Here is a 23,844-nt window from a genome sequence, read left to right as displayed (position 1 = left end):
GCATCACATTCTGCAGGACAACCCAGTTCAATGGTGGGTTGTTTCCTCTTCATTATTGGCAATGTTAAGAAACACCAGCAGCTTAAAATGACAACAAGGCAGCAGGTTTTGCAAAAGGCGGATTCTTTAGTCTGTCAGCAATAGCAGAAGAATGAGCCTTAATAGAACATTGCTTTTAAAGAAAGAAAAGAAAAGATAGAGGTAAATTTATCACCATGCGCCTCACTATTTTCCACACACCTCAACTGGCAGAAATCACTATTGTTTCCTAGAAGAAGTAAAAGCTTTAGGTTTCAGATCTGGCAACAAGATTTTGGAAAGCTGATTATTCTGGCTCCACAGGGCAACCCTCTTGACAACAGAGAAAGAGGAAAGCACACCTTCAGGCTACAGCTTGAAATTGGTTTCATTGTGATCTCTTCTCCTGGGGGAAATGTACTTTAGACCACAAAGGAGCAAGCAATCTCTTAAACAAAACTGTCGACACCCTCAGCAAGGCTTCTTGGAGGTGGGACTTGAGGAAGCTGCCATGGCAATTATACAAACAAAAGCAGCTTTGGCCCAACCAACTCTCCACACCTCGGCTCTCTGCTCCTGTAGCCATCATCGCATGTCTCCACAAAGAATTGTAGTTTAGTTGAACCTAGGAAGCCGCCCTTACAGCCAGGTGTTTGGTTCACTTAGCTCAGTACTGGGAATAGCAAGGTAAAGGACCCCTGACCATTAGTTCCAGTCGTGGCCGACTCTGGGGTTGCGGTGCTCATCTCGCTTTATTGGCCTTGGGAGCCGGTGTACAGCTTCCGGGTCATGTGGCCAGCATGACTAAGCTGCTTCTGGCGAACCAGAGCAGCGCACGGAAATGCCGTTTACCTTCCTGCTGGAGCGGTACCTATTTATCTACTTGCACTTGGATGCGCTTTCGAACTGGCAGAAGCAGGGACCGAGCAACGGGAGCTCACCCTGTTGCGGGGATTCGAACCACTGACCTTCTGATCAGCAAGTCCTAGGCTCTGTGGTTTAACCCACAGCGCCACCCATGTCCTGGAAATACTCCATTGCAAATCCCTAGTCCCTTCTTTTCATCCACAAGCCAATTTCCCGGTTCCCTAGAAGTCAGTCTTAAGACTGCTATCCTCAGCCCACATACCTGGGAGCAACCTCCCCAAACACGGTGAGACTTTTGACTAAACATTCATGGGACGACATCCCTGCTCACAGTATACACCATTGTTTTCAGCAGGGTTTGCTTCTGAGTAGATAGGCCTTGTATTGCATTGCAGACCTGCAGTGTAGATACAGTCCTCAAGATTCCTTCTAGGAGGCTAGTGCTTGCATACATGCCAATGCATTTAAGACACATTTTTCTTTCATTTCTGCATATTTCCTTTCCAGCCACTTGTTGATCCAAATATAATCTTCCCTGTACCCACGAGGATCGTCCTCGGGGAGAAAGCAAAACAAATGTTGAATTTACAGAAGTGTTTGTACTTAATGCCTCCTCTGTGTTTTATGCAATGTGCTGAATGCAAGGGGATCAAGGGAGGGGGTGGTAAGAGAAAGAACTCAGGAGGAAATATCAAATAGCCGCTTTCCAGAACTGTGAAGTATCTTGATTCTGCCAAAGCTCAGCAACTCAAAAAACCGATAAACACTGCAAACGTTTAGGCAGAATCTTGCTAACATCACTACTTTGTTTAAGAACTTATCACCTTGTTCTAAGAAAGTATATTCACTTCCCTTTGCAAACTGCAGAGGGAGCTTGTGCCTTTCAAAAAGGGGGAGAAAACTAAAAGTCCTGTTAATTCCTCTACATATATTTTGGTTCCCCCCACCCAAAGCTTCTACCCTCTCTGCTCATACTCCATTCATAGAAGTTCCTGCTACCAGCCATGAGAGCTAAATAGAACACCTATGGTCAAAGGCAGTATATCTTTGAATGCTGGTTGATGGGGACAAACAATGAATCTGTTAATCTCATGCCCTACTTTTAAGCTTTAAGAGGGCACTTGGTTGAGCACATTTGAAAACCAAATGCTCTGAGAGACAAGTGACTTGCCCAAAGGTAAATACAAAGGATGGGTGGGGCCTGAGCCCCCAAACTCGGGCCACCCCTTTCCCCCTAGTATTTGTTACTGCACTGTAACATCCGTTTTGCAAATGACAAATTAGCAGCTTACCAGAGACCACAAACTGGATTAAAAAAAACAGGTGGGGTGTTAGGTCCCTCCATAATTTCTCTTTCAGTTAATTTTCCCCCAAAGCATCCCAATCCCATTCAGTCCTAAAAGTTTCAAACCAGACCCCAGAAATCTCTATTTTCAACCCTCATTTTCTATCTGCACCCTTCCAAAGGATTTCTCTTTCCAAAAATTAATCCTTAATTGCCCCCTGTTTTCCCTTCTCCAAATACAAAAGTTATCCACCAGCCCTGTTTCTGTTTACTAATCTTCTTTAAATTCACACAGTCTGCTTCATTTCCCCTTCAATTTTCTTCTCTGTTCAGGAGGACCTCTCCTTTTCCCACCAGTCCCCCCATGCCATTGCGGCACCTGTGACATACTCAACAAACAGGAAATCATGCTATGTCAAAATGAACATAAGGAGAGACCTGCTGGATCAAACCAGTGGCCCATCTAGTTCAGCATCAGATTCTCATGGGGGTTGACCAGATCCCCATGTGAAGCCTGCAAGTGGGGGAACACAAACCTCCCTCCTCCTGAACCGAATAAGGCAGGATACAAGCACTGGATAAGGAGTTGCAACTGTCAATCAAGTTTTGCGGCTCAGATCTGCCTAAGGCTTGAGAAACTTCCCATCCTTGCAGCTCCCAGAGTAAATAAAAGCATTTTGGGCAGGATGTTCGACTGTCAGACCAACACATTGCGCCAGCAGCAATGTGGCCAAACCTTTCTTTAAAAAACAAATTCTATACCCTATTTGTTTGCATCACCAGTCTTTCCTTTCTGAAGCCTTTCTGGAGCGTATCCCTCGTTAAATACACTGTTTGCCAGACTGCACGTCAGGTAGAAGGCTGACTGTGTGCTTTACGCTTCTGTTAGCTTACATCAAGCAGATGCTGATAAAATCAATTATGCCACTATATTTCTTTCACAGCATTGAAATGGTGGAGGCTGAGCAAATACAGCCACAGAACCTGCCACTCAGTTATTTGGTGCTCTGTCAGTTTTGGTTTCTCAGTTTACCTGTTTAAGTTCCGTTCACAATCATTCATCAGTTTGCATTTTTTAAAAAAGTCCTCACAAAAATTTGTCAGCGTTTCAGCATGCATTTTCCCCAGACACATTTTTGTATGCAATTTTCCTCGATACACATTTTCTCTCTCCATTTTTATATGTAATTTCCTGTCAAATGGGAGCTAATATGAACATGTACACATTGCAGTAACAAGAGGTGACAGGCAGCTGACTAGAGCCATCTTGTGAAAGCGACCCCTGCAAAATCAACATTAATGTCCATTCTCAGATACGACTAAAGCCACTAACCCAATCTGCAAAGCAGGTACTTTCCATTCACCTGCTTTCCAAATTGAAGTTAACAGCGTGATGTTAGCTGCATAAACACAAGGACCAGTAGGTGGGGGTGTGAAAGAGGGTTAGATGTCGCAAGTAGGGAAATGAAGTTTTGCCTCTCCCAACACGATGTCCCATGTCTCTCTTTGAATCCTATGTGGTGTCAGAATGGATACGAGAGAGAGACATTGCACATACCTTTGTAAATCAAGAAAATCTTTAATAAAAATACATTTAAAAAAAGAGAATGAAGATTAACTGCAGGAGAACACCTGGTTTCATTTTCCGGGAAGTGAAAATCCATGCCACATTTTGTAAGGGTGTCACAGAAGACTGACATTCAAAGTTAGAAAATGTAACAAAACTAGAAACTGGCAAATATTGAATAAATAATTAAGAAAATAAGATTGGCCATTGTCTTCATTGAACTGTCAAACATTGACTCATATTCCAAATGCACATTTGTACGACATGAATGCAAGAACTATGAATATCTGATTTCAGTATAGTGCTTCGCCACCATTAATAAGTTAAATGTAACAATTCTCTTTTTCAATACTGTTTGCAAGCAAAGTACCATGAGCAATAAAGGCATTATATGTGCAGAGTTAACAGGGACCATATGCCTTTTCTTTCCCTCTGTATCTTTTCATCCACTGATATTCTCAAAGAGAAAATGGAACAAAGCAGAGAGGATAGTTAATTGGGCATCAAAAGTCTCAGATGTTGTTTTATATCCAGGATCCTGAATATCAGCATCCGTCGTTTTGCATATATCAGAGGAGGCAAAGCTTGCTCCACATTTACAATGGAGCTTCTCAAGCATCGTCAAGTCCCCATGCTCACGCAGTCATCTTCAACGAGGCTGGCTATACGGCTCCCTCCAAAGAGATCTGTGACAAGGTCTTCCTCCTGCAGATCAAGACGACAGCCGGAGGGAGGAACATCAGAAAGCTCATCACGAACACTGTGGCAAAGATGACCAAGACAATTGTCCACGGTGCCAAGATGGTTTCCACCATGGCTTTCTACTCAGCCGTCTTGGCTCAAACACGTACCTAAGGGAGAGGAGGAAAAAACAAAACAACCACAAACCTCACATGAGTTTTCAAGACAGCTCCAGCAGCAATACCGGCTAACACCTCCAAAAATGACGTGAAAAAGAAATAAGTCTGAGTTGAGCCTTTTCAAAAGGTTGCCTGTTGAGCTGTCAATTCGCCTATGGCGTGATCTTTAAAGGAAGCCCTTCCTAGCCAGCCCACAACAGGAGGAATTTGCAGATCTGGGGAGCAGAGGAAGGAGTAGATCACTATCCATGCACCAGCCTCACGTTGTGAATAGTAGTTTCTGTGACCTGTGCCTGCCTGAGGACAGGGATGAGGAGCCTTGCGCAACCCGAGGGCAGCAACCAAATGTGGGTGGAGCAGAGACAATGTACATTTTGCCTTTCTGCTCACACTCACACACCCTCCTCTTATCCTCCGTCCAGTCGAGCAAAAGGCATGATCAGAATCCAAGGGCAACATTCCAGCCAGGCAAAATTATTCAAGGAGGTGGTTGTTTAAGCAAGGCCAGTGAGGGCTGTCACCTGGGGAGGTGTGCGGCTAGGGAAGCAGTCTAGCTTGGGGGAGAGTCCCATGGGTCAGACTAGGACCAGCCCACCCATGAGGCAGAGTGAAGCAGCCAAGTCGGCACCCTTGTGGGCTCCCTGCCCACCCCGCTGCCGATTTCTGGCAAGATCTCACCAGAAATGGGCTCTGGTGCCTGAGCCGCTTCTCCATGGGTGCCGTGGAGGTGGGGGCAGCACTTTGTGTTTCACTTCAAGCAACAAAATGTGACACGCTGGCCCTGGATCAGACTGAGAGGCCTTTGGTCTCTGCATGTGAGGTTTCTCACTCCTGCCTAATGGTCTGCTGGCCAGGAGAAAGGACGAAAGAAGAGGACTCTGTTGAACGCTGTATCCCTCCCATGTTTTTTTGTGGACTGCAAGAAGATCAAACCTATTCATTCTTAAGGAAATCAGCCCTGAGTGCTCACTGGAAGGACAGATTGTGAAGCTGAGGCTCCAATACTTTGGCCACCTCATGAGAAGAGAAGACTCCCTGGAAAAGACCCTGATGTTGGGAAAATGGAGGGCACAAGGAGAAGGGGATGACATAGGACGAGTTGGTTGGATGGTGTTCTTGAAGCTACCAGCATGAGTTTGACCAAATGGTGGGAGGCAGTGGAAGACAGGAGTGCCTGGCGTGCTCTGGTCCATGGAGTCACGAAGAGTCGGAAATGACTAAACGACTAAACAACAACAACAACCCTGGAATAAGCATGAGGAAGTGTCCTTGGATGATTTTTAAAACAATGAGGCATGACAACTAAAGCCAAAGAGAACTATATAGCGGAAGAAAACAAATTCATTCTTCTGTCAACTAAAATGGTGGCTCAACACAAAAAGTTGCGGCGATATGTGAAGGAAAGAGAACACCAGAACATTAAGAAAACAATCTCTTGGCTTTTTTTTTTTTAAAAAGCAACTTTCTTGGTTACCTAAAAAACATTGACAGGATTTGGGGAGCAGGGCAACTTAGATGCACTCTCAGAGCTTTCAGCCAGAAAACAAGAAGCAAAAGAATTGTTTTCAAAATGGACAAACTATGAATCTTGCTCAATGTGTAAATACTTAGAATGATTCATTCCTTCTCATTAATTACTTTTGTGCAGAGAATTTTGATACCACCATGTTTCTGTGGTCCATAAAAACAGATCCTGTTTGCTTTCCACTTGAAGATCTGTTTCTTTGTGCACATTGCCCTCGGAAACCTCTTCTTCCTTATTGTTGTACCTGCTGAGTGTCCCCACTGGCAAATTGTGCAAGATTATGCTTGAGAAGGGAAAAAGTCCTTCCTGGAGAACAATTTGCACTTGGAACATACATGCAAATGATACGTTGCTAAGTATGCAGGCATAATTAATTCATTGGCTTTGGAATGTTGCTAGTCATAGTGGGTTTTCTTTTTCTGCACCACGCCATCATTATATAACTTTTAAATCACATGAAATCTTTTAATTGTGTAGCTCAGTGGTTGAGACTGCTGGCCTAATTTGTACGACCTGCTACGATGGTGGCACCATTTTTCTTCCCAGGGCCTTAATCTTTCAGAGTGTAGTCATATGAATGATGCCAGTCAATTGGTGAGCGTGTCATGATTGAGATGATGTCACAACAGTACACAGCCAATTAGAACTGGTTATGTGCTGATGTAACTGTGGACAAGGAAACGCCAGGTTCTGCACTTAGATAGGAAGAAGCAGTTGTAAAAATATAAGACAGGGGACACTTGCCTTGTCAGTAGTACATGTGAAAAAGATCTAGGGGTCTTAGTGGACCACAAACTCAACAGTGTGATGTAGTAGCAAAAAATGGTAATGCTATTCTAGGCTGCATCAAAGAAGTATCATGTTCCGATCAAGAGAAGTCATAGTACCGCTCTATTCTGCCTTGGTCAGACCACACCTGGAGTACTGTGTCTAGTTCTGGGCACCAAAATTTAAGAAGGATATTGACAAGCTGGAATGTGTGCAGAGGAGGGCAACCAAGATGATCAAGGGTCTGCAACCCAAGCCCTATGAGGAACTGTTGAGGGAGTTGGGTTATGTTTATCCTGAAAAGAGGAGACTGAGAGGAGAAATGCTAGCAATCTTCAAATATCTGAAGAGCTGTCACATGGAAGGTGAAGCAAGCTCGTTTCTCATGCTCTGGAGGCTAGAACTCAAACCAATGGATCCAAGTTACAAGAAAGGAGATTCCGACTAAACACCAGGAAGAACTTCCTGACAGTTAGAGCTGTTTGACAGTGGAACAGACTCCCTCAGAAGGTGGTGGACTCTCCTTCCTGGGCGGTTTGTAAGCAGAGCTTGGATGGCCATCTGTCTTGAATGTTTTAGTTGAGATTCCTGCACTGCAAGGGGTTGGGCTAGATGACTCTCAGGGTCCCTTCCAGATCTGCAGTGACATATTCCATTCTATTTCATTCTCCCACCCCCTAACAATCTCATCCCACTGATAATGCTTAGTTCTCACTGAGCTGTTTTGGGTTTCCTCCCCTTTAGGGATAAAGATATAGATAAAGATAAGATACATGTATATCTAAAACTTTCTGGTGCTTGGAAGTACCATTCAGAGAATCAGATTGCTGTAGAAGTGTTGGGCGCAGATGAAATTTGGTTGCCCCCATTGTGCAAAGGGAGCAGACTCCATGCAACATCATGTGGACTCTGAGAAAATTGAGGCTTTTGCCGTTCAATTTCTGGCAATGAAAAATATATATCCCTAAACTGGTTTTCTAAAAGAGGCTGTAATATTCTATAAATGTATGCTTTTGCCCAATCACTCCATATTTATGCAACTTGTTTCATAATCCATTGTTAAACTTCAAAGGACTATTTTTGGAGTCGTCTAAAGGTCACTTGGTTCACTTTGCTATTGACTATGATAGCCTCGAGCAGGGCACAAGGCAGAAGGCTCTCATGGATCCTCTTGTAAAATATGTTTGATGAACTGATGATTTTCATGATCATATTATATTATAATCATAAATATGTGTGACTTACAGAATCGGTTTTAGGAAAAAAAGACCTTTGTAGGATCACTCTCTTGGACATCCTTATTAGCAAACTAAATATGTAGTGTTTAATAATAGTTGAAAAGCTGAGGTTAAGAGTCAACCGTCTGTAAAACACAACACAGTTCTTTCTTACTCTCAGAGCAAACAGTGAGTTTCAGTTCCTTGTTTAAATTTTCTCTGGTTGTTGTTTTTTTGGGGAGGGGGTTATTGCTGGAGCACAATTGCTTTATCTTTGAAGGATTCCAGACTCCTATGGAAATATTTTTCAGGTAACAGCTGATGGGGGGGGGGAGAGAATTCCCCCGATTTCCGAAGTGGCTTGTCAGCTAAGGGCCAAAGACTATGACAGTGAGAGCCCTGAATGGATCTCCCGCTATCTTTCTATTTCACTAAAAACAGCTGTTGGGGTCGTGGGCTGATTTGGTTTATGGCCATTGCATGATCTTCAACTGTCCTGAAAATGCCGGGACCGTCACAAAAACCATTAAGCCATCACGGCTTCTCCCTATGTCATGCGGAGTCCCAAATTCCCATCTTTGTTGAGGTATGCTAACTGGAAATGGCTTCACAATGGGGGAAGCAGTAGGAAGAGAGGATTGCCAACTGAGGCCTCCCCCTCCACCACTATCACCTCCTTTGCCACCACTCCTGGGAGTCGGAGAAGGTGAGGTGTGGAGAGACTTTTGCTGGATCCGAGAGAGGGACCAGGTTGGCCTGTGGAATAGCAGCAGGAGCAGGAAGGGGAGCAGGAAGGAAGCGTGAGGCAATGGGGATTCTGCCACCTTCCCCGCTGTGGGAGGCTACAACACCCCAGCCTGGCAGGCCCCATAACCACCCATAAAGGTAAAGGCCAAGGGACCCCTGACCATTAGGTCCAGTCGTGACTGACTCCGGGGTTGTGGTGCTCATCTCGCTTTACTGGCCGAGGGAGCCGGCATGCAGCTTCTGAGTCATGTGGTCAGCATGACTAAGCCGCTTTTGGCGAACCAGAGCAGCGCACGGAAACACAGTTTACCTTCCCGCCAGAGTGGTACCTATTTATCTACTTGCACTTTGATGTGCTTCCGAACTGCTAGGTTGGCAGGAGCTGGGACCCAGCGATAGGGGCTCACCCCATCATGGGGATTCGAACCACCGACCTTCTGATCGGCAAGTCCTAGGCTCTGTGGTTTACCCACAGCACCACCCACATCCCGTAACCACCCATACAGCTGGACAAATAAAAAGGAGAAAGAGAGCCAGGTCAGGCCTGAAAAGAAGGTGGTGACTGGAGGAGACCCTGGGCAGCAGCAGGTCGTGGGGTGATGGGGAAGGTTCTGGTGGGTGGGGTGCAGGCAAGCCTGTGGGGGACTGGAGTTTAAGGGGTGTGGGGAGGCAATTGGGTTATAGGGGCCAAGAGTGGGGGCAGGAGCTAGCTGGGCTTCAGGTGGTGGTGGTTTGTATCATGGAAAACTTTAATAAAGATATTAACATGCAAAAAAAAGGATAAATCAGAAAATTAAAATTAAAAGCTTCCCTCAGCAGTGATACTGATGTAGAATAGAATGTACCAACTTTCATATGAGGAATGTTGGAGGGTATGCCATTGTACGTGGGGTGGGGGTGGGGTTAAGTCAGTTGTTTTGCAGATTTAACTAGCTCCTTCTGTTAATTTCGTGGCAATGGGGAAGGGTACATTCCAGACAGATTGCACAAACCATGTCAAGCTTGGCCCCACACATTTCTGTTAAATAAATCCCTGCAGCACTTACGTTAGACCAGATGTAGCTAAGATGGTGCCCTCCAGTCAGAAGCTGTTGGACTACAACTGCCATCATTCCCCCAGTCATTGAACATTCTGGCATCCAACTACACTGAGAAAGCACACCATTTGCTTTCCCTGAGCTAGACCCTTCCTTGGGAGTAATCCCCACTGAAATGAGAGCAACTTCCACCTAGGCAGGTAGGACTGAAGTGCAGAAGCACTGACTTCTGCCCAGAATCATTGTGCCCATTGTCAATATGGCAGGCTAGTTTCCAGAATGCATTCGTTCATTGCTCTTTTGAGGGGGCCTTGCAGAACACTGTTATCTATTCCAATCAGAAACCATTTCCTCTTTTCGTTTGAATAGCTATTCATCTCAGCAAGGAGAAACAATGCCTCCTCTATATTTCCTTTGTGAATGTGATAAGATAAAAATGGTACAAAGAAGCAGAAAACCCCCTCTGTATTTCCATGGTTAATGTGCTTAGATAAAAATAGTACAAAGAGGCAGAAATACAGATTGAGTACCCAAGAATACTCATGTGTTTAACATATTCATTAACAATTATTATAGCTGTGCACAGAAAAATATTAGCCTGAGAATCTACCTCGTTGTCTCAAATAGGACATTGCCTCAGCTTAGCTGCTCAGATCGACCTCACATTTCACCTCATATCCATGGCACAAGATTCATTGCCTTGCTTTCCAAAGTCTGAAATTGACTACAATGGAACTATATATAGATGCCTATAACCAATGCCATTTTCCTAGAAAAAGAAGTGCTGGAACTCACCATGAACACCTCCCTTGCTCTCTTACGATGGCAATGCCGCTTACCTGAGAAGTGCTGGAACTTCTGACAAATTCTGACAAATTCCAGCTGAACAAAGCCCTGGCATAACTGCAGTTTGCTGTCAAACTGCAGTTTGCTGTCAAAGTAGCCTCTTCTGAGAGGTTAAAAATGTTGCGTTTCAGTGCAAATAGGCTCAGGGGTCCTTGGCTACACACAGTTAAAAGACTTTTTTTTAATAAAAAGGTTTAAGGACCTTCCCTGTGGTTTATGTGCAAGGGTTAAGAAGCCATACACAAAATAAATAAATAGAACAGGATTCAGTACTTAAAAAAACAAAACAAAACACCACTCATTTTGTTCCAAAGTCAGTCTTTCTGCATCCCTCCCCAAACCACTGTGACAGGAAGTAAAAAGGTAAAGGAATTCACAGATTGAAATATAGTGTTGTCAGTCAAATACCTACATCAATGCAGATGCCTGATAAGCATCTCAGAGGAGGGCATTCTGGTGGGGAAAGGCCAATGCAGAAAGGTTCTCTCACTGGCTGAGACCTTCCAAATTTCAGGAAGCAGGTGTTGGACAATTATTTCAGTGAAGGGTGGGGCAGAGGCAGATTTAGGGCAGTGTGTGGAGCGTAGGGGTGCTACAGGGTGTTTTAAGCAATGGCGAATTTCAAGTACAGTGGTACCTTGGTTTGCAAATGTTTTGGATTACAACCGTTTTGGATTACAAACACGTCAAACCCTGAAGTGTGTGTCCCCTTTTTGGATTACAACCCATTTTTTATTTTAATTACAACCAATTTTTTTTTTGAGGCCCTATTGGCGAAAGCATGACTTGGGTTACAACCCGTTTTGGTTTACAACCGGACCTCCGGAATGGATTATGGTTGTAAACCAAGGTATCACTGTATTGAAAACCACTTCACACTTACTGTTCCACTGCAACAAAGCACTTCGCCCTATTCTTAGAACAGCCCTGTGAGGTAGGCACATGCATTTATCCAAATGTTGCAGACAAAGGCTGAGAAAACTCTAGGTCTCATGAAGAAATTCTGTTGCGTGGATGGGAAAGCAAAATGCATACCAGAGATGATAATTCCTGGCTCATTTCTCACTCGGTTAGCCACTCCATTGCGCTAAATTAATCGTTTTATGATGCTGCACTAGGAAATGCACTAGGTTTGTTTTTGTGTGTGTGTGTGTGTGTGTGTTTTGCTTCATAGACATAATCAATACCATAACCATCCTGCAAGAATGACAGATGGGAGGATAATTTTGGCAGGTTGACTATTAATGATACTATTTAAAACCGTGAATTGTTCATGCGCCATTAGGATGACCAGATTCACAGGAGAAGACAGATCCAGTTCTTTTAACAGCTGTGCAGACAGAACAATGTGCAGACAGAACTTTGCATGCAAAGTTGAACCTACCCAAACTGCATCTTCTGTACCACTGTTAAAAACATTGGAATCCTACCTTGAGCTGTGCTGATCAATTTCTTTGGGGCCATTTGTTGTGTAGAATTAAACCCAAGCTCTCCTGAAGAGTGGGACGTGGGTGGCGCTGTGGGTTAAACCACAGAGCCTAGCGCTTATCGATCAGAAGGTCGGCGGTTCGAATCCCCGCAACGGGGTGAGCTCCTGTTGTTTCGGTCCCTGCTCCTGCCAACCTAGCAGTTCGAAGGCACATCAAAGTGCAAGTAGATAGTAGGTACCGCTCCGGTGGGAAGGTAAATGACATTTCCGTGCACTGCTCTGGTTCGCCAGAAGCGGCTTAGTCATGCTGGCCACATGACCCAGAAGCTATATGCAGACTCCCTCGGCCAGTAAAGTGAGATGAGCACCACAATCCCAGAGTCGTCTGCGACTGGAGCTAACGGTCAGGGGTCCCTTTACCCTTTACCTCCTGAAGAGTATTTTTTTGTGGGTAGAAGTTTCTCTGAAATTGCCTTGAGAGCAACACTGCATCATGTCGCATCCCTCCCAAGGGATTCTGGGAAGTGTGGCCAAAAGAAGCAGGGTCTTTTCACAAGGGTCTTTCCACAGCTTCCCACTAGGCATATTTTGGTCAGAATCCCACTCTGGTTAGGCAACAATTCCCTCCTCAACATTTCAGATGATTCTCTTCTTCAAGAAAAAACACCAGAAATATCAGCCCCTGTTTTTGGATTTGGATTTGATATCCCGCCTTTCACTCCCTTTAAGGAGTCTCAAAGCGGCTAACATTCTCCTTTCCCTTTCTCCCCCACAACAAACACTCTGTGAGGTGAGTGGGGCTGAGAGACTTCAAAGAAGTGTGACTGGCCCAAGGTCACCCAGCAGCTGCATGTGGAGGAGCGGAGACCCGAACCTGGTTCCCCAGATTACGTGACTACCGCTCTTAACCACTACACCACACTGGTTTTCTCAGGATAATAATATTTTCAGGCAAGCGTGAGGAGGAGTCTATCAGAATAGGTCACCAAACATTTATTTTAAGCCTAACCTTTTAGGAAAAGCAAGGCTTCCATCACGGTACCACACTAGGCTGCATTTATTGTAGTCGAGAGAGACAGTTTACCACACACAACACACACACAGTATAATTTAGAGGTCTGGTCTTTCCGGACTTACCTGCTTTTATAAAATATTTTTGCCTCCACGTGCCTTTGATCTCGACTCAAGTTGCTCTTTGTTGTAGGTTTTTATTCAGGGTTGCCAAACTGAAGTAAAGCACATTTTCTTCCTGCAAAAGCTTCCAGCTGTTTAATGAAGCTGTCAAAAAAGCAAGGGAGACTAGCAATCTCTAGGACACCAGGGATCAGGCAATAGCTGGTATTACAGTAGAAATAGACAACTATTTGGAGTAGGGTGCCTGTATCACCTCCCACCTGCTTGCTCTTAAAGCAACACCATCCATTTAGGGAAATTTCCACGCAGCTTTCCATCTGCTCCTGCTCTGTTTGCTTCCCACAGTTTGGGCGAAATACAAACTGGACAAGGTGGCCTTGCACCTCTCAGAGGTTTTATGAGAAGGACAAATGAGTCATTGGTACATTCTCGTTAAAGCCATTTACATTGGAGGTGGCGGGGATGCTGCTATAATTGATGTCGTGCTGTGTACGCCGAGCCAATTACTTTTCAGGAGCTGTAAAGACAATTGCTGAATTTGCTGGATTTGCCTGTGATTCGGTTTCAGATTTCTAACTGAAAATTGCACGCATCTTTAGCGTTGCCAACTTTTCAACTGATTTTTTTTTTTAATGATTTCCAGTATTACAAAAGGAGGGAGAAACAAAACCTTACTCCCCTTCTCCCTCTGGCACAGATCAGTCTATTTAAGCTTGCCGAAGTCCAGTCTTTAACTGCATCTTGAAATGTAGACATTTAGATGGCGATCATGTTTATTATTGTGTTGGGAAAAGCTTCGCCTGCTGATTTCTGTACACCATACTGCTCCTAAGGGTACGACAGCAAGCACTAGTCATTCAGTTAATCTGCATATTAATTTGGCTGATGTAGAAATTCAATCTATTTGCTGCTTTGAGGGACATCTTTAGGAGAAGAAAAGGCTAAGGAGCAAACCCTACACAAATTTGGAGTAGAGTCCCAAAGATGGTTGGATGGTGCTTTGCATGCCTCCTTCTGGCAACTCCTGCAGCCAAGCTGGTGCCAAACATATTGCTCTGTTTTCCTTTGGACCACATCAGTGGGGCCAAGAGGGGGCTTTTGTTGTCTGGGCAGCCCAGGACCTCCATACACACTGCCCAGCCTTGTACCCCGGGGAAGTCACTTCAGTGCAGCTAACGCAGCAAAAACAATGCAGGGGGCAGCAGTTATGAGTTACCAGTCTCTGCAGCCACAGCAGGCGCTGTGATTCTCCAGGAGTTTGGCTTCACCCCCAGTGTGGCCATGTCTTTGGAGGAGCCCACATAAAAGCACTCCCCACCCTGCTGCTGTCATACCTAATCGGCTCTTTGGTAATCCTAGGATTTGATGGGATGCTTTTATATTTGGAGATGGCTGTGTGAAAGTAGTTTTCCACATAGTTCTAAGGGACTTAACTGCCTGTTAAGCCTGCTTCAGATGGAATTCCTAGAATGAGGCAGGGAGGGAAGGAAAACCTCCTTTGTAGGGTTGTTATCGTCTGACTCAGAGGAGGTGCCTATGTATTTAAGATTCTAGTTTCTGCGCCAACCCCTGCCATATTATAATAAACAATAATAGACATTTTTAAATAGTATCATTAATAGTCAACCTGCCTAAATTATTCTTCCATCTGTCGCCCTTACAGAATGGTTACAGTATTGATTATGTCTATGAAGCAAAAAAAACCCCCACCCTACCACATTTTCTAACTTAGCAATGTAGTGGCTAACGCTGTGAGAAATAAGCTAGAAGATGATGGTGACGATGATGACGATGAATCGTTTCTACCCCGCCTGACTAGGTTGCCCCAGCCCTCTGGGTGGCTTCCATCATATCTAAAAACACAATAAAACTATACAGGGATGCTTTCAGATGTCCTCTAAATGTTGTATCGTTACTTATTTCCTTGGGTCAGAGGTTGCATAACTCCATACCCTCCAACATTTCTCTGATGAAAATAGGGACATCCTATGGAAAAGTGAGATATTCTGGAATTGACTCAGAAACTGGGATGGCTTCTGTAAACACAGGACTGTCCCTTGGGAAATAGGGACCCTTGGGGCAGATCTACACTCATGGATTTTAATATTAAGGAAGGGTTAAGGGATGGTTTTGATAACATATATGGACACATGACATCCTACTTTTAACATTCGTAATGTGTTATTAAAATGTTACACCAGAGGGTGCAGCAGAACAACCAGCAGCAGGGAAATAGTATTTTGACGGAAAGAACTGAAGGTAAACAAGTTTTAATTAATGAGTATGCCCTGTGACATTTTAGAACAACATATCTAATATTGTTCTAATAATGTTAAACAGGTCAGTGTAGATCCAGCCTTTGAAAGTCTGGTTGTCCTCTTGGCCTTTTCAGGAATCAACGTCCTTGGTGCCCGTTCTTAGTTACATAGAATGTAAAACAATTTTGTAGAGGCAAGAAAAGGGGGGATATATGCACAGCATTGCCAAAATTAATAATCTGAATATCTGTGCAAATACCAACACAGGTGCCAGCGTGTCCAGTCGGGGAAGTGTGCTATTCAATAACACAGCAACTACCTTGAACAAACAGTTGTAAATCCCAGGCTGAGTAAACAATTCAGGCATCAACAAAATAGAAGGGGGAGGATGATTTATGTGCCACGAAATGAAAGCAGTATTGAATCACCTATAACAGAAATGCTTTGCCCTGGCACAGACTGAACAGGTGGAAAACACCTGCTATTTTCCATCACGTCCTCTTTCCCCTCACCTTGACTCACCTGTAGCTCTGATGTATTACCTTTGTTTTTTTTAATAATGATATTTATTAAGTTTTACAGACAAAACAAAGTTACAGAATAAAGAAAGAAAAAATAAGGAAACAAAAAAGGTACAAAAGTACAAAGAAAAAATACAAAATACATGGAAAATAAAAAAGAAACAATTAAAAAGAAATCAATCTTTTCATGTCTTATATTTTGTTTACTTGTTTCCTGACCTCCTCACACCTCCCATTTTTGTATTCCAGTTCACATGGTTGATTCAGCAAATCCTTTCCCTCTTTGTTTTTATCTTAATTCTATATCTTAACATATTATAGCTTCGTATTTTCATCTGATTATCAATCTATTTTTCATACTCTTTTTAACCTTGTTGCTAAAGCCATTTTGTTTCAATCCAACAGCATTTTAACATTCATTAATTTTACAATATTTCTGCAAATAGTCTTTAAATTTCTTCCAATCTTCTTCCACCAACTCTTCTCCCTGGTCTCAGATTCTGCCAGTCATTTCTGCTGATGTATTACCTTTGAAGTGCACTTCTACCCCGCAAAGCTGTTTCACTATTTTTAAAATGCTCATTTTGAAGTAGGTTTGCCAACTGAACAAAAATATATATAGTCAGGCCCACATCTGTGCTTCTAGCAGGCATGAACTTCATGCACTCTGCAAAGCATTGTGGGGACAGGCAGAGTCCCCCCAACCCAGGCGACCCCCGAGTGGAATAATGACTCAAGACAACATGCTATGGGATTAAAATTGGCCACAACTTTATTAACTTTCAGATGCAGGGAGGCCTTGGCTCAGGCATTGGGCGTTTATCCTTCCCAGTCCCCAGCTGGGGATCTGGGAGACATCAGGGTTATCCAGAATGTGTGGGGATTGGGCTGGCTCTGGAGAACATATGTTCAAGCAGAGAGCCCGCCCCTGTTATGCCGCCATCGCAGGGGAGAGCAATGACAACCTCTAGGCATATGGCCAATGCCTCCCCTCAAGAACCCTAGGATCACTGCCGCAAGGGGGGCGTGGATCACTGCTTCACCCCCCCCCCCATTTAGGAAGATAGACTAAAGGATTCTGCCCAAGGCCTGAAACTGCCAAAGTTGTGACGTTTTGCTACAGGAAAGGCAAAACCTGCCAATGCAGGAAAATTCCTTTCCGGCCCTTCAACAGCGACCATGACATAGCAGTGCCTGCGTACCTGTGGAGAAGAGGTTAACCTGCAAAAGAAGACTTAACTGAGGGAGGGCAGGGTGGGAGAAGCTCTGGAGCCAACTGATGCTTCGCAGGTAAGATTCACCTTCTGTTGTGTGGGCAGGGCAGTCCCTCCCCTTACCTGGCCGATCTCCTGGCAACGTCTCCCCAGGCGGGATTGGGTGATTGGCTGAGGTAGGCGGAGACCTCCAGGTATCCAGCCTGGGGAGGATGAAGCCAGCCCGAACAACTAGGAGCCACACTGGGATCCAGGGGGCTGCAGGTGACCATGCAAAAGGCACCCCCATTTGATGTGGGGAGTGGTCATTGCCACCATTTTTGTAATGTTCATTTTGAAGTAGGTTTGCGAATTGAACAAAAAAGGAACCTCACCACAGCATTAGCATCTGCTCAGATCAGCTCAGATCTCCCCCTACATACCCCATGGACACACATTTACCGTATGTCTTAGTCAGATTTTCCCCCTCAGTAACGACATTAGCAACAAATTCTAATTCTTAACTGATCATCCTATTTATTATCGCGTTTTCAGTTATGTCCCAGACATTCCAGTTCTGCATTTAAACAAAGCTGACATTGACCCAGTTAGTTTAGCTCATCCTCTCCACTCAGAAAACATAAAGGAAAGCAATGCATTATGCTTTTATTGATTTCCCTTTCTGAACACAGAAAAATCACAACTTATCAAGTTACATATCTGATTAGTTGCTATAACCCACAATTACATAGAACCTAAAAAGAACACCCAACACCCTTTATTAAGATCTGTGACAGTTCAGTTTAAAACTCGCAGACGGTGAGGCGGTACACATCGCACCGTTTATCATTCCAGGTGCCATCACTGTACATTTCAACACATTTTTCTGCCCCTTTCCCTGTGGGCTCATTTTCATACCAGTTTGTATAATTCAGGGACTCCCCGTTCAGGTACTGAAATTCCCCAGGAACATGCCCCTCAGTAATGCCCAGGTAAACATATGTGTTAAAGGATTTAACAAAGCTCATAATAGCATCATTTTCCTTCTTGTTCATTGGAGAAGCAATGGTGCCATGGGCTGCTTTGCAGATTCTTACTGAATTGTTAAAATCAGCCGTTTTTTCAGTACTGGCAAACACTTTACTGCCAACTGTTACAATCTTTCCACTCAAAGCCAAGGCTGAAAAACAAAATGGAAGACCCGATTAGTCCTATTAGATGACAGGAGCGATCCAGCAGTAAATCACACTGTGCATGTTGAAGTTAACTCTTTATTACCAAGAACAGGATCTGCCCAGGCTTGGCAGAGAGTCTGGTTTAACGAGCACAGGAACTGATTCTCAGTAGGTCTTGCCCTATGTATCAGTTACTAAGACTAAAGATTCCCACCTCCCAAAGCTGTCTTCCTCTCCAGAGTCCACGCCACCCTCCCAGCAATCAGAGACTACATCTGCGTGCTTGTCTTTGCTCCTCTTGCTTCATGCCTCTTCTGGTTTTGGGAGACCAGGGAGAGAGGAGTTGGTTGCAGCAAGATGCCCATGACTGTTCACCAGCCTGACTCATCTCTGCCTCTTGGCCTCCCTCCTCCCATTCTCCTGCTTCAGTTTCTGCCTCTCATTCTGGACTCTCCTCTGCCACAGACTCTCCCAGTTCACTAAGCCCTGTCCCCCCTCACCTTATGGAAGGAAGCAATTATTTAAATAAAAAAAGGTACCTCTTTCTATTATGGTGATTCTGTATTTGATTTCCTTAAGGTCATCTTGCAGTTTAGGATCATTCGATGCAGACAGACCTGTGAATAGAAGTGACAATTATTAATTTCTTTTGTTTTATCCGTTTGTAAGGTACTTTGAAATTCACAAGACAAGATAACAGTTTTTCTTAACAGATGCCTTGAATAGGAATGGATTCTATAAAAGTGGTGTTAAAACATTAAAAATAAAAAGTGGACCAAGCATATTGGTTTTGTTTTTCATCTGAAATAAACACATTTTGCTGCAGTAAATGGACTTGTGATATATTTGTTATCCAGATTATGAACTGGGGAGAAATGTTTCTTATACATTGGAAAGATAATGCTGGTTTTGTCTGACTATCTATTCAGGCTGCATTCCTATGCATGCTTACCTAGGAGTAAGCCCTAATATACTGGGATTTACAGTTCTGAGTAAACATGCCTAGTTTGCACTTGCCAATAAAACCCAGGAGTTTTCAGACTGCACACCTAGTATCTTTATCAGATCTTTTTAACACCAATGATGACAGAGTAGCTACTTTAAAAGACAGATTGCCCAACATAACTGTGATGTGTATTGCAGAGGGTTCTAGTATGGACTGCTGCATTCATTCAGTTAATGTGGGGCCACATAGAGACCTCAGAAGTCTGTGACATGCCTTGCACACTCTGTGTAAGATGTCTGTCCTAGGATGTTTTCCAGAATCATTATGTAAGCACATCTTTGTTGTTGTTGGCATCCGACTGTCTCAGGAGACAATGGAAGAGTGTGTCTTCAGGGGCAAAGTCTAACAATTGGAGAGTTACAGCGCCTGCTGTGGCTGTAGAGACTGATAGGGGAGAGATATGTTTTATTGCTGGTGGGTCAAATGGATGCGTCCATTTTTGCTGCTACTGGTACACTATGGTGTTTCTTAACTCTCTGTGCTCCTCCTAGAATATATACTAATTTTGTACTCAAGGGCTGGGTTAGGGTAGCTATGGCAGCTAAAGCAGGGTTACAGAGAACCAAGAGGGAATCATCAGTATATTTGGGTGTATCCCAAAGTTTGCAGATGTAGAAAAAAATATATTTTGTGGGGGGGATGCCTGAGAGGTAACCCAGCCTCATAGCCTGATGTGAACTGAGCATGCTCAGTGGGCACAGAATGCCTCATGGCTCATGGATAGGGGAAACTGGGGAGTGTGGGGTTGGTGGGAGGGAATATCCTGAAATAAGGCATGGCTGACATTGCATACTGAACATAGAATTGGAGAGGTGGAAGGGACCATGAGGGTCATCTAGTCCAACCCTGCAATGCAGGAATCTTTTGTCCAACGTGGGGCTCAGACCAATGGCCCTGACATTTAGAGTCTCATGCTCTAGCGACTGAGGAGCACTCCACACTGCACCATCATCACTGATGATATTGATGATAATATAAATAACTTGTTCTCTGCAAATCCTCAGGGGTTCCTGAGAAGACAAATCGATCTGGAAAAAGAGGTTTCCTTCTCTATCAGTTCACTGATCAAAGGGGAAGCCTGGGGGGGGGATTAGCAACCAGCTGATGGACTGAGATTTTAAAAGCAAAGAAGTGTTGTGTCTGGAGTGTTGACCTGATTCGGCCCGAAAAATTCATTTTGTTCAATTACTGTCAGCTTTGAACCCTGAATATTGCGGAACGATTTTTGCAGAATGACTTTTGCAAGAGGATATGCTTCCCTCTAGTGGCCTGGCTATATATTATCGAGTCCAGTGGGAATTTGATGCTGAGAATATGCATTTGCACAGAACTAACGAACTTAGCTGGAATTACTTTTCTAGTTCATCAGCATTCTTGCAGGGGCAATGAAAAGAATAATTAATATTTGGCGCTTGTAGACTGTTTGATGACTTTGTATTTCACAGCAGGTTTATGGTTTCGCATTTATGGCCTTATTCATTGGGATTATATGTGTTTTTTCCCTATAGAGAGAGATTTTCGAAGTAACTTTCCCATAAACTCATTTAGCTTGGCTGTGATTCTCAAACTCTCTCTGGAAACATTTGTTACATTTTCAGAGCACTAAACAGCTGAACTGGAGGAGGTGAAGGTGCCCGTCAGCCCTGCCTGGCTCCCTGCTGGTGAGGAACACCCCAAGTCAGCCCTGAAACAAGCATTTTGGGGCAGGGAATGTAGCAACAGACCCAATCTGTGCATCTTCCCTGCTCCTTCTGCCCTGGTTGATGGGGCTGTGGATGTGGCAGTGCCTGTGCCACTCCCTTAAGCCCTGCCACTTCCAGCCAGGGGTTTGGACCATAGCCTAAGGAACACTGTGTGGTTTAAGTGTGCTGAAGCCAAGGACAATTAAGAAAATAATAAATTTTATAAACTTCAACAGTACTGAAAGGAGTTGAAAGATTAAGGAGTGCATCCACCAGAAGGTGAGAAAATGGGGAGAGGGTTTTGTGAGTGCAGAAAATAACGAATGAATAAAAGTGAAGGGGGGGGGGGAACCCACATGTCAGTTCACACCAGGCCATAGTTTAGTGCTACGTTAGCAAGCTAGAAGAAGCACAAGTATTTATTTTATTTTTATCAAATTCATATACCACCCCACACCCACAGGTCTCATGTTCCTTGCTCTCTTATCTTTCCATGTGGCTGGGAGAAAGACTTCTGCAGCACTTAGGGCAGGGGTCAGCAAGGTTTATCTTGCCTGGGTCAGATCGGGCCCGCAGAGATCCCTCGATGGGCTGGATCGCACGCGCAATTTTCGGCCCCACAGAAGCGAGTCCCTGTGCCACACTGCGTCGGTTTAGCGTAGCGTGAGAGCAGGAGGCTCAGTTCGGGGGCGGCTTGTGGGCCGGTCAAACAACCTCTGTGGGCCGCTTTTGGCCCATGGGCCTTAGGTTGCTGACCCCTGACTTAGGCTGTATACAAAGCCACACATTTAAAGCATCCACCCACCCAGGTACAGTGCTTTTTTCTAAAAAAATGTTTAGGGGTACTCTCATTTTCCTACCCATATTGAAATACTGCCCCTCAATGAGGCCAAACTTAGATTCACGAAATGTTTTGGGTTGTTCGTACCCCTGCATCCCTCCAGAAAAAAGCACTGCCCAGGTATCCTGGGAATGGTAGTTTGTTAAGAGTGCTTTGAGTTGTAGCTCTGTGAGGGCCACACAACATTTCCCAGGGTCCTTTAGGGAGGGGAAATGTGCTTTGAATGTCCAGCAGCTGCCTCAGCGATTGGTAAAGCAAAGCGCATAATGTCTCCCCCTTGAAATTGATGATCTCATAATAATGTGCTGCTGGTCTGTGCCCACCTTATTAGTGAGACTGATCACCTATCACTGAATTTAGTTAAGGGGCAAAGTGCTTAGTAAAAACCAGAGGTGACCATCCCCACTAGGCATGGGATTTGACGTTCTGTCATTTCATCATGTTATTCTAACTCAGACTCAGTCTGAGTTAGACTGCATTTTGTTAAATTTGTATGATCTTGGCCTGACCTGGTGTTTTGCGAAAATAACATTATTGTTTCCAGCTCTCCTGACAGTGTTGTGAGCGTTGCTTATGTAATGGGTATCACTATTTACTGTACTGCTTCTGTTATTCATTCCCCATCAACAAGTAACCAGGTGCATGCCCCAGGAGTATTGTGATTTGTTTGTCTTGCAGTGTCACATTGATTCTGACATACCTCTTTCTATATTTTTGGAATCTAATGGGGTTTGTGTTTGCAACTGAACAAAACACTTTGTTTTACTATTTGCCAGTTTTAAAGTTTGCTCAGTCTTCAATTGTGCCGTTGCGCCCTGTCTATGTAGTTTTACTTTAAGCCACGGGTCAGCAAACATCTTAAGCAGGGGGCCAGTCCACTGTCCCTCAGACCTTGTGGGGGGCAGGACTATATTTTGAGGGGGGAAATGAATGAATTCCTTTGCCCCACAAATAACCCAGAGATGCATTTTAAATAAAAGCACACATTCTACTCATGTAGAAACACCAAGCAGGCCCGACAAATAACCCTGAGACACATTTTAAAGAAAAGGACACATTCTACTCATGTAAAAACATGCTGATTCACGGACCATCCATAGGCTGGATTTAGAAGGCAATTGGGCCGGATCCGGCCCCTGGGCCTTAGTTTGCCTGCCCATGCTTTAAGCCTTGTAGTGCTGTGCTCTCTTCTCCTGTGCTTATAATGCATCCTTATCATAACTTCATATTGTGACTGTAAACTATGCTGGATGCAACACCCTGTGTAGTAATTTACAATATAGGCCATATTTTTGCTTCCATCCACTGCCATCTCACCTCCAGGCTCCTCCGTCTGGTTATGATACTTTTGTTCCTCGGGGCATTAATGTCTAAGCAACTATGATTTTGCAGATTAGCAAGCCATTTCATTGGTAGGATTACCTCAGCTACTTCTGGGAGATGATTAGAGAACCATTATTTCTTTAAAAAAAACCACACACAAAAATTCCTTTATGTACTAGTGCCAGTGGTTTTTTAAGGAGGTACTCAGGGGGTACTCAGTACCTGCACCGCTTTTGTTGTTGTAAAGTGTGTCACTTACTGTAACAACTTCATGGTTTTTCTAGGGGAAAAGCACAGACTAGTACTATTAAGCCTTACTACCTTATCCCCTCATCCCAATCATATAATATATGCAGAGAGACAGAATATTAATATGAATATTAATGGCTACCATCAAACCTCAATAACACAGAGTTCAATAGAATATACATTTCATCACATCAGCTCAGACAGTTACTCCAAACACCAAACAGAGCACCATTAGCATAATAGCCAGGGTTCAAAATCATTGTCGTTAAATTCATGATTATTATAATTTTTAAAAA

The 23,844-nt window shown here is 44.0% G+C and overlaps 1 protein-coding gene and 1 long non-coding RNA gene across 2 annotated transcripts in view; both read right to left on the bottom strand.

Moving 5' to 3' along the window:
* Positions 1-3,932: 3,932 nt before the first annotated feature.
* Positions 3,933-13,540, bottom strand: LOC310845438. Its single transcript, XR_014564728.1, has 2 exons — positions 13,304-13,540; positions 3,933-4,588 (listed from the first exon to the last, which is right to left on the bottom strand). It is a non-coding gene; the product is annotated as an uncharacterized lncRNA (long non-coding RNA).
* A 4,243-nt stretch (positions 13,541-17,783) lies between these two features.
* Positions 17,784-23,844, bottom strand: part of LOC310844498 (uncharacterized protein) — a 20,629-nt gene continuing 14,568 nt past the window's right edge. Inside the window, exons 9-10 of the mRNA XM_083738602.1 lie at positions 18,987-19,064; positions 17,784-18,452 (exon numbers count right to left, since the gene is read on the bottom strand). Of these exons, the coding sequence (XP_083594728.1) occupies positions 18,076-18,452; positions 18,987-19,064 (455 nt within the window). The 3' untranslated portion in view covers positions 17,784-18,075. The remainder of the gene's footprint in view (positions 18,453-18,986; positions 19,065-23,844) is intronic.

The sequence above is a fragment of the Podarcis gaigeae genome (assembly GCF_964106915.1).
Source record: "Podarcis gaigeae genome assembly, chromosome: 5".
NCBI lineage: Eukaryota > Metazoa > Chordata > Lepidosauria > Squamata > Lacertidae > Podarcis > Podarcis gaigeae.
This window is presented reverse-complemented; position numbering and strand designations above follow the sequence as displayed.